The sequence below is a fragment of the Castanea sativa genome, chromosome 7 (assembly GCF_040712315.1).
Source record: "Castanea sativa cultivar Marrone di Chiusa Pesio chromosome 7, ASM4071231v1".
NCBI classification, from domain to species: Eukaryota; Viridiplantae; Streptophyta; class Magnoliopsida; order Fagales; family Fagaceae; genus Castanea; species Castanea sativa.
In genome coordinates, this window is record NC_134019.1 from 8,001,028 (window position 1) to 8,012,970 (window position 11,943).

The following is an 11,943-nucleotide window of genomic DNA, read 5'->3' on the forward strand; positions in this document are numbered from 1 at the left end:
GGGGCTAAAAGATATTTAAAAACTTGAATTCTTGTGAAATTGGGAAAATTTCACTAAACTTCCACAAACAAATATTTGCAATATATTAATGTGCATAGATGACTTAATAACATGATAAAAGTCATGCAAACTACGAGTAATTCTTATGGCAAGCAATAAGAAGAAAAGGGTTCACAAACTTAAGTAGGTTATTAATCAAACAAGCATTTATATTTGGTGAGCTATACACCTGTGAGACTTACATATTGTGAAAGGGTCACTTTATAAAACTGGTTCCTAAAATAATAGAGAGAGAGAGAGAGAGAGAGAGAGAATCCACACAGTAATTGTGAAAGGGTCACCTTATTCATTTCTTACGAAAGTATACACACTGTAATTCAACATAGTATGTTGCACTTGCACATATAGAATCCACAAATATTACATTTCCTTTTGGATAAGTCCACAAATATTACTTTACATGATTAAGTTGCAGAAAATTAATGAAGGAGATCCTTATACAAACTAAACGGACATTTATTTTTTGTAGAGGGACAAACCATTTGTCTCACAAAAAACTACATTATGATATATTTTACATCTTTCAAGTAGTATATAGTTATCTATATTTCTTGCTTATGTGAAAGTTGTATATATATTGGAGATTGGTGGTGCACTTCAATATGCAATCCTTTGTTTACGCATTCAGGTTTTATGCAAATAGAACTTGCCTCCGATATTCTCCAAGAGCCCATATGGGAAAAATGTTTCTATATGAAGAGTAGTTTAGTGTACAGTTCCTCATAAATACTCCAGTGATTTCCTGTTGCCAATAATAATTGGTTATATTATGCTTCAAAAAATATCTTGGTATGTAGAAGTTATTTTGACAAAAGAAATGAAAGAACAACACAACTAAGTCAAACACTTATCTAAATGCCTTGGGTTTTGAATAAACAGGAATTACCTGTTGAGGGAAGTCACCATCTTCCATTTGTGCATTGATCAGCACTCTGACTCCACGATGAATTGGTGTTGGATCTATCTCGGCCTAAGTTTATAAAAACGTTTAGAATCAGTTTATGGGATCCATCTGCACTTCCAAAGCAATCACTGAAAGCTCACCTTCTAAATTTTGCTATCATCTAATACTTAAGTTTTAAAGTTTCATAAGTTTATTTGTTTAGATCTTAATTTTTGTTTTAAAATGTATGATATCCTAGATTACGTGAATTGGTTTTGAATATTAGTGATTACGAGGAACCCCATAGTAACCTGACTAATACTTTTGGGGCATAACTGCAGATGTGATTGATATCATGACCAGTGGTAGATTGGAGATTGATATCTTGGATTACTAATTTTCATGACACTTCCCCAACTAATTTCCAACTCTTAACTATTGCTGAAACCTAAATTAGTCATGTTAATGTACAACTTATTAAATAGTTTATGAGAAAGTGATGTACCAACCTGCCCAGCATCAATAAGCGATAACAGCGACCATGCGGTTTGGACCAAATTTGCACGGTTGCCTTCTATATTTGTCCACACCTGTTGCACAAAGAAACTTATTTGAATTCTCTATTTCCATTTCCTCCCTTCTATATCTGTCCACACCTGTTGCACAAAGAAGTACCAATTTAAATCGAATCAAATTTACAAACCTTGTTTTGGCTTGATTGGTAACTCTCTCCCCATCCACCATTAGGTAGCTGCTTCGATAGCAGAAATTCACAAGTTTTGCGCAATGCGGGACAATTTCTATAGTTTCTTCCACAAGCTGCCAATGCTCCTACAGCAAACCATGTACCATAGGTGTAGCAAATCCCCCAATGACCATACCTACATAAGTATTAATCTTGTGTAAGTATTGATGGTTTCCCCTTTTAGCATCAAGCAATAGAAAAGAGAAGGAAAAAAGTAAAATTTGGTGCAATCTCTTACTGATATTATCATAGTTGGCTACTTTTATTTTCTATGTCTAAATGTCGAAAGAAAACTGTGTGGCTATAGAGCAGTACTTCCATGGTGTGAATCAAGAATATAAGTGTGCAAAAAACATATTACCATGATCCATCAGGTTCTTGTACGTCTTCAATGTATTGAATTGCATTGGAAATGCTACTGTCTATCTCTGTTCTACGGTGCTTGGGATAGAATTTCCTAAAGAGTGCCAAGCCTTGAACCGCTGATGAAGTACATTCTACGTACCTATAAAGTGTTTCAATTTTAATGTTAGGAAGATAACATGACCAATACCATGACAACTATTCTTGTGCTGGAAGATAACTTACTCTCTCTCAATAAGAGTATCTTCAAAGAACTCTGTGGGGTTGAATTTCTGCAAAAATAAGATACAAAAATATGGGAATGAGTGGTGAGTATAAAACAATTGTTTTTTGCCATAAACGTGTACAAACCTATCTTACAAGGAAAAGTTGAGATATTGAAACAAGTTAGGAAGAAACTAGTAGGTTTATTAGAGAAGTTACCTCCAACCAACGGTAAGCTCTTTGAGGCTCCCATGCTGGGAAACCCCCATTGCTACTCTGTATTGGTATTAAAAGAAAGTCAATTATTAAAAGTGATGCATTTCAGAATCATTTAACCTAATAAAGTTAAATAAGTGAAGTGGATAATATAACTCCCACACAACTTGTACTTAATGTAAATTTGTCCCCAAAAAAAAAAGAATCTGCAAGGTTGAATTCTTACTTGTAGAGAAAGAATGACATTCACAGCATCATAGAACCTGTCTGTCTCCATTTTTTCGCCAACAAGGTCTTGAGGCATTTGTGAGAACAAAAGTGCAACCTGAAAAATAGAAGGTTTTACCAAAATTCAAAATTTTTCCTTTGAAATGAACCATGAGAATGTTTGTATAAATCATAAATGTATTAGAGTTGGCATTACCTTTAGCCCTTCTGCTGTGCAGTCAGAGACTTGCCAACCATGGTCCCGCATTGAGAAAGTCCATGCTCCTTTGCTAATGTGTCGGTACATAGCTTTGAAGTCACCAGAAGGGTTTTCCCGGACCTAGAAAATAACATGATTAAGTTAAGCATTATCTTTCATATAATCACGTAAGCAGTATTTGATATATATTCTGACCTGTGAAGCCTTGACAAACTCATGTGATTTCCTGAGTGTTGATCCATACTCTTCATTTAGATTACAAGAGAGAATTGCTTGAATAGCAAAACCTGCATCCCACATCTGACTGCCAAAACTCTACATCACATAAATCAAGCATCATAAGTAAATGCTTTTAAGTATATGTGATTGCATTAACATACTCAGGCTTATGGATCTGCTAATTATGCTTTTTTGCTTTTTCTAGAAAAGTCAAGTAACCGGAAGACGCAAGGGAATGGTCATATTACCTGAACTTTTAAGCCATCTTCAGCAACCCAATAGTTGTCTGGAAGTCTGGCTAGATGAAGCTTGTATGCCTCTGAATTTGGATCTTCAACCCAACGGGCAAGCAAACATAAAAGCTGTAATACGAGTAACCTTGACAAATTTAATTCAATGAAGGCACACCAAATACTTTGATTTTATATTTCTTTCATTCGAATTGAACTGCAACACAAGTATTGACCTTTTCTACGCTTCCAATGCAAAGGTATCTGGTGTTCTCATCCTCATAACGTACATGACCAATTGCAACTTTTATTGCCTTCTCTCTCAACATTGAAAAGGGCCAACGTGTTAGGATAGGCTCGGCTACATGGTGAAGGAAATCCCATAGCATATCTTGCATGAAGGGATGCGGATAGTAGAGATCCTCCTAAATTAGCAAATTGTTTAAGTTATAAGTAGGCATCAACTTTGTGAAAATTGCCAATAAGCAGGATATAATATTGATATTTATAACATGGACAAGAAATGCAAAATGACTTCAAATAACCTTAGCAATTGTACTCCTAGCTTTGTTCCAGTTAATTTGATGGTAAGGTTCATTGTATAACTCTTGTCTTATTGATTGAATCAAGCTGGTGATTGGACCGACAAATCTCTTCCCATATAAATAAGACATTGGCATGTAAACCAAGCGACAGTAGCATAACATTTTGCCTGTATTTCAAATAATGAAGGTCGTGATGATTAGATACATGCGCCATGCTAACTGCTACATAAATTTTTTGAGTGATATGCAACTTAAAAAGTGTTCTTTTCAACAAAAAGATGTGAGTTACAAAAACCTGGATGCATAGGGAAGAAATTAGGAAGAATCCAGAATTCTGGGGGCAGTGGATTGCAGCCTGACCACTCATATACTCCTAGTACCTATACAAAAGATGAGGCATTTTAAGTTTACTTACAGAAATAAATGACATCTGATTGACACAAAATTTGGCAATACATGTTAAGAATATAAAGAACATATAATCAAATAATGAAATTTTAATACGTTAATTGAATAAAAAATTATTAAGTAGTATAACATTAACCATAGCAAGACTGACTAACAGGTTCAATTGGTTATACCGTGACCCAAAACTTTCCCCATGATGGAATTGCTACTAAACTACCATGGTCAAGGATCCATTTCCGTCCTCTAGCCATAGCCATGTCTTCACCATCTTCAGGTCCCTCTCCAAGTAGCCTTAAGGCAATGTAGCTCAAAGCTGTGCCAAACATTGTACTATGACCTTCAATATGGAAGCCCCAACCTCCGTCTTCATTCTGTCCAACAAACAAACAAACTTACATAGTTTAAAATTTTCAATTTCTTAGGCTTGTTGGCTTGTTGAATATATGCTAACACTGTGTGATGAGTTTATAAAGAAAATGGACAGAATTTTCTTCCAAATCATATTGGAGAAAAATCCCCCCAATTCACTAGGTGAAACTCAAAAGACATTTGGTATATATTTTTAGTGTCTTTTTTTTTGGGGGGGGTGGGGGGGAGCTTTTTTTTGGTAACAGGATGTCCAAACTTTAGGTGTATTTTTATCCTCCCTCATCTCTAAAGAATTCTTTCTTGTAATTATGTGATGTCAAATGATCTTTTCTTTTCTTTTTTTAGTTAATAATAATGTGACTTGTTTAAACAATTTAATGAATTATATGATTTATATATGTTTCATGATTTTCATGTAATGCGTTGGAGGACAACTATTTTATATATATATATATATATATATATACCCTTATTGATAGAAGGGAAATCACATTTTTGTCCTCCATTTAATTAGAAAAAAAATTAAATGGGGGGATAAAAATGTGATTTGCCTTCTATTAATAAGGGATGCCATTCCCTTTGACCTTTTGTTCCACTCTCGAATTTATAGAGATCCTTTGGAACTATAAGTTATTTGAAAACAAATTCATTTTCAATTACAACAAAATATTACCTGGTGATTATACAAGTATCGAATTATTTCCTTCTGGTGTGCTGGTGAAAGCATAGCATTGAGACCTCCCGTGATGTACAATGCCATTACCTGCATGGCAATAATTTGAAGTTATGTTAAATGTAACAAACAAGTCACTAGGTTAAATTTTTCAGCCATCCCCATATAGCAAGTCATAAATACAATATACATATACACACACACAGACGCGTTTGGTTGTGCGGTTAAGAGCCTGAATTCCAAAAATCAAAAAGGACATGCAAGAAATTGCACCAATCTAATGGCCCTTTTTTGTTTTTTTAATAATTCTAGAAATTGTACCAATCTGATTGGCCTTATGGAATGAACATATTCAAGAAGTGTTACAATTTTGACAACATTTTTATTTTCTTAAGCAAAGGTAGAGAGAGAGAGAGAGAGTTTTTTAAGAAACAAATGGTGTGAAAATACATACCATGGGTTGAAGGAAAAACAAAGGGCCAGCAGATTCAGCAGGCCAGTGGCCATCATGGGCTTGAATGGATGAAAAAAAGCTCAGTGCTCTTTTCAGAGTAGTTATCACTGCTTCCCCTGTTATCACCTCTGTTTCTTTTACTTGGACTGGTGGTGGAATAGGCCCACATGGGTTCTCATTTCGAAGCTGTGAGTTTGCAATATCAAAGAGTTAGAGATAAGTCCAACTGAAAAAAATGAGACAATGACTCACAAATAGAATTTATAAGACTCAAACACAAAGCACTAAATTACAAATTTTTATTATGTATTGGGAAAATATATTAAAGTACATAGGCCTACAATATATTTAAGCCTTATGAACCATGATATCTCTAATAATTTAAAATAGATGACCCATACACAGAAGGATGGAATTGTTTACTTTTAAGAAAAAATTATGGATCCAATCTGAACTTTTTAAATTTGAAGGACCAAAAATCAAATATACTGCAAATTTCAAGGAAAAAAATATACTGAAATATATATATATATATATAATATTTTTGATGTTGTTGCTGCTTGTTTTAAACAAAAATTAGTCTTAGCGATCCTAGAAATTTGGCAAATTTGGTAGAACTACTTCTCACTGAGTGCTACCGTACTATAGATTTTAGGTTCCTTGACTTTGACCAGTGGATAGAAGTTGTATGCTTCATTATAAAAAATAAATTAAAATAAAAAGAAAGAAACATAGAAGTTCTATGATTACAAAATGATTAATTCTACTACCAAATAAAAAATCATAACTTTACCAAAACTATCTTATATAACAAATTATAATTAGTTGTTTGTCATTTTTATACACAACCATCACGTTTTCTCTATTACTCACAATTGGTCATATAGACAATTGTGAAATAAGTTATGCATTTATTTGTGATATTAGGTTTTTTAGGTTATAAAATTTAAACTCCAGATAGCAAAGACAGAAATGTCTGCTAACGACAGGGACATCTTGCAGCCCAAAATGTCCCTTAAGCTGACATTTAAACATAGCAAACTTTAATTGACATTTTAACTTGTACGCCATCTAAAAGGTGTAAAAATATGTTGAATAAAAAGATACCTTTATGTTTAGGACCCACGCAAATTAAAATATGAAACAACAAATTTGATCACAAGCTTTACGTATCGAAAAGTTTACTACTTGCATGTCTAGGTTATAGACCTTAAAAGGGTATATACTAGTATACACTGCTTATTGCACACAAATATACATGCATAAACTTTTTGCATTGCAATCTTGACTCACGGTTTCAATTCAAAATTTTTGAAATTATGATCTTAGTATAGAGATATATGTGTACGTTTGTATGCAATAAGTGATGTGAAATAAACACAACCCTAGATATGAGGACCTAAAGTACTAGTCATGTGCTGCACACGTCAAATTAATAGATAAAAAGTTAGAGATGTGAAGGTAAGATATCATCAGGATAACAGTCATAATAATAATAATAATAACTATTACATATCGCCTCTGCTTTCCATGAAACAAGCAACCCAATATATTTTAGATTTTGAATTCTTAAAAAAAAACACATTTTTTTATACAAGATAGAATTTTTACTCTAACATAATCTAAGCGTATAAGTATGTGAAGCTCCCTCTTAGAGAGACTTGAATCTCGACTCTTACCTCTCACACCCCACAAATATTTATACTTATAAAGTGATCACTGCTTCAAGGGAGAGCCGTGGTAAAAAAAAAAAAAAAAAAACATGTATTTTGATTTCCTATATCTTGTGCATATATTACTTACCAACAAATATGGCACTGTGCGTGTGATCTATATATGGAAAGATCTTAAGTAAATACTCTAAGATACCCTTTAAAAAAAACTAAGGGAGATCTTGTTAATGGTATCCTAATACACTTTTAATGTTAAATTTTCAAACAATTAGCGTTTTATAAACAGTTGAGCTATTTTCAATTTAGAGAGCATTTATTTATTAGTTTTGCTACTTCAAATGAAACCTTTTGAAATATATTCAACTAGTGCACAAAAACACTCGTTAATTTATGAAGCCAAACGTGAGATTTTTCTTACTCGTGTTGCGTGTATCCCCGTGCACCAAACTTAAACGAGTCAAAAAGGACGTCAATAATATTCTTGCGTTGGATAAGAAAACAGGGGATAGATTCATTGAAAGGATCAAAAGCCTGTGGTCTACTCTATATGGCTGGTTGAATAGTTTATGATGCTTGTATGCTAATGAACATGATGAAATGTTCAACATGATATTCTCAGGAGAAAAGATACACACACACATATATAGTTACCTGCATCCTCATCAAAAGATCAGCACTTTGTTTCTTATGAAACCGGTTTTTCTTAAACTCCTCACGCATTCTTTCAACTTCAGCACGCTCTTCTGGAGTACCGGCATCAGGGTCAAATTCCCAGTGTTGCCGCCCAATGAAATTGTTTAGACTAACCAAATCTGGCCCTCCTTCGGCCATCTTCAGTTTCCACATCCTCTAAATACGTAACGCAAGTCCTACAGTCATGAGACAAGTAAATGTGATAATTAGAATAATATTTGAATGAAACAAACCCAACTATGTACACACAGAGAGAGAGTCATAGCTGGTATGAAACCTTGGATAATATAAATCATAGCCAACCACAACATATTTCTTAGAAAATATATATGTGCAAATTATATCTTATCCAAGAACAAACCCTGATATAAATTCTCGAAAAATTAAAACTATATTGCAAAGAAAATGTATAAAAACGGGGCTAGGTCTTAGGACAACTTTCTTTTTATTTTTTTGATGATGGAGTTAAGACAACGTTAATATAACATGCTTTGGAGCCAAAATAGTTTCTCTCATAGAGACCCAGGGATATGTTTTGTAACATACACATATGTCCTAGTCTACATAGAAAGAGATCAAGATCATTTTCTTGAGAAAATTGGAGATTGGAAAGTGAGAAATTAAGAAAGAGGGGGAATATTTGAGTGATACCTTTAAAGAGGAACAGAAAATTTTGTGTTTGTTCCTTAGTGAGATACCAAGAGGCTGGCACACTCGGAGAACAATTTTCTTGGGGTGCAGTGTAATTGTGAGGTCTTGACCCTTTAAGTAGGAGAGAATTAGGAGAGAGAAGTGCTAGGATATATTAGTTTTCTAAAACCTATGGTATCATTTTGTGCTTGACATTATGTACAGCATCATGTATTAAAATAATAAAAGTTGTTTTATTATCTAAAATAATGGTAACGTAAATATTTGGATATTATCATATAATTCTTAAGATACATTATATGTGATTTAGTCACAAAAAATATAAATTACAAGTTCTTTGTAAACTCAAAACCTCAGTTCACAATCGGTGATGAAAATTGGCATTTCATCTGTAAATACTATAGCGTGTCATTAAAATGGTTTGTCTTAATCATAAAAGTGAAGACTTCTAGTTGATATGTTGAAGTGTCTTAAGTATATAAGACATATTGACCAACCCGGCATGAGACTAATTATTCTATTAATAACTGTCAACTAAAAACATAAATTCTCAATTTTGAGGGAATTGTGAACTTGAATATAAAATGTTGTATTCTTTATGTATCTAGGGTAAGATTTATATTAATGATCAAAATTCCAGTACATTGGGAAATCACATGTAGTAATGAAAGGACATATATTCTCAATATAGAATTCATAGTCTCTTTCTAAGTATAAAATAATCCCTTGAAATAAGTTTAATGGATTTAGTTATTCAAAATATTAGGTCTAATCACTTTAGTAATAAAAAGTTACTAAAGTTTATATTTTACGAAATTTGATTTCATACATGAATAACTTATATGATTAAACTAGGAACTCAAAGATCAATTGATAGTAATTTTCAAAGTGACATTTATATATTATGGCTTTGTGTTACTATGAATATTTTCATGAAGGGGTTAATTGATTTTATAATAAAGTCTTGGGATAAAAAAAATTTTAATAAAGTCTAGAGTGCAATTATATTTATAGTGGTATTAAATATTTTAATTAATGGCGATTTTAGGGCTTGTCAAGAGTTGACAAATAGGCTAGAAGCTCATTGGAGCTAAAGTTTTATTTGTCCATTTGGTCTTATTCCAAGTCATACACTAAAGCCCAATTGAGTTGTCCTAAAAGGTCAACCCAATTAGATAATTAGTTAATTATTTAATAAGAGTTATTTAATAAAATAACTATTTAGGTAGTTATTTGTATATACAAGTAAAAAAAAATAGTTTTTAGAAAAAACACAAGCTCTTGAGAAAAAAAATAATGTATAAAACTGATGAAGAGACTACACATCTTTGGCATATGTGAAATTGGGGTGAAGATTGAAGGTCTTCCCAAATTCAATCTTCTTCTTTGTTTTAAATTTCACAGCATCAAGGTGCACTTTTCTATTATTTGTTTTTAAAATTCAAAAGTTCCATGTTATCTCACATGAATAAAGTAGATCCATTAATTTTCTGTTGCTTATTTTGTATGAGATGCAAAACTATATTTTCCAACAAGAAGAATGTAATAGGTAGAAGGGTGTTGTCATTTAAGTCAAGAATTTAAGAGAGAGAAAGAGAGAGACACTACAAGAAATCTGGGTTTAGGCGGCGTTTTTTTTAGTGACGTTTTTAAATCCGCCACTATAAGTGGCATACTGTGACGTTTTCTAAGAACGCCGCTAAAGATTGAGATTTTAGCGACGTTTTTTAAAAAAACGTCGCTGTAGCTCAAAACAATACCAACGTTTCTTAAAACGTCGCAAGAAGTATAGTTTTAGCAGCGCATATCTCGTGTATAGCGACGTTTTATTAAAACGTCACTATAGTGATTAAAGAAAATGTACTGAGCATGTGGCTAAAAAAGAAAGACTCTATAGCGACGTTTTCAAAAACGTCGCTATAGTGATGACAGCAAATGGTCTCCACCTATTGGTGGGAAAAAAAAAAGCGCTATATTGACTAAAGTAAACACTTTCAAACACTCTATAGCGACGTTTCTAAAACGTCGCTATAGTGATTACAGCAAATGGTCTCCACCTGTTGGTGGGAGAAAAAAAAAAGGGCGCTATATTGACTAAAGTAAACACTTTCAAACACTCTATAGCGACGTTTTCGGAAACGTCGTTATAGTGATGACAGCAAATGGTCTCCACCTGTTGGTGGGAAAAAAAAAAAGCGCGATATTCATTAAAGCAAACACTTTCAAACACTCTATAGCGACGTTTCGAAAACGTCGCTATATGTTCTAAACTTTTGGATTTCAGGTTCCCACACTTTTTTTCCCTCTTTATTTTTTTTTTGGCCTACACTTTTTTTTTTTCTTTCTTTCCATTAACTCACTCCGTGTCCCACTCTTTTCTTTCTTAGGCTCACTATTGATTGTCCTCTTCTTTTCTTTTCTTTGTTCTTTGTTCCTAGTTTTTTCTTTGTGATACATTTTCTCTAGAACCACCACACATCTTTTCCCTTCCACCCATTGCCACCATGGCCATCATCAACCTCCACTAGGACCTACTGCCACCACCATACTTTTTTCCCTCTTTTTTATTGTTCAAGTTTTTTTAGAGTGTAAGTATTTGTTCTTGGCTTATGGGTTTGCTTTGATATAGTATTTCTTTAATGGGTCATGGAGCTTTTGTGCTAATTTTTGCTATTTTTCAGTTTTTGTTTAAAGTTTTTGTTGTTCAAGTTTCTTTAGAGTGTAAGTATTTTTTTTTTGGCTAATGGGTTTGCTTTGATTTGGTTTTTCTTTAATGGGTCATGGAGTTTTGTACTAATTTTTGCTTTTTTCTATTTTGGTTGGAAATTGGTAGAAAATTCTCTTATTCAGATTTGGCTTCTTGGGCAAAAGGACTTGAGGATCAAGGGCTGAATCATTGTAAGTATTTCTTTAGAGTGTTAGTATTTGTTTTTCAATATTATACTTTCTAGCAATGGCAAGGAATGAACAATAGGATTGCAAAATAGACTATGTTCCAAACATATATATTAATGGGTTTTTAACTAACTAAGAAACTTAATTTAATAGCTACAATTAATCTTAGGCAACCAACCCACTTAGTTAAAGTGATACATGTATTGGTATTATACAAATATATATATATATATAT

At 32.9% G+C, this 11,943-nt stretch overlaps 1 protein-coding gene across 1 annotated transcript; it reads right to left on the minus strand.

Moving 5' to 3' along the window:
• Window positions 1–326: 326 nt before the first annotated feature.
• On the minus strand, window positions 327–8,921 carry LOC142642147 (lupeol synthase-like). The gene is made up of 19 exons (XM_075816502.1): window positions 8,814–8,921; window positions 8,121–8,338; window positions 5,797–5,982; window positions 5,343–5,432; window positions 4,474–4,671; window positions 4,188–4,272; window positions 3,893–4,059; window positions 3,584–3,772; window positions 3,366–3,479; window positions 3,094–3,213; window positions 2,896–3,018; window positions 2,698–2,796; window positions 2,475–2,531; window positions 2,277–2,323; window positions 2,050–2,193; window positions 1,647–1,824; window positions 1,453–1,533; window positions 947–1,030; window positions 327–802 (listed from the first exon to the last, which is right to left on the minus strand). Exons 2-19 carry the CDS (start codon window positions 8,313–8,315, stop codon window positions 692–694), a joined length of 2,268 nt encoding a protein of 755 aa, XP_075672617.1. The 5' UTR covers window positions 8,316–8,338; window positions 8,814–8,921; the 3' UTR covers window positions 327–691.
• Between the last annotated feature and the right edge of the window lie 3,022 nt (window positions 8,922–11,943).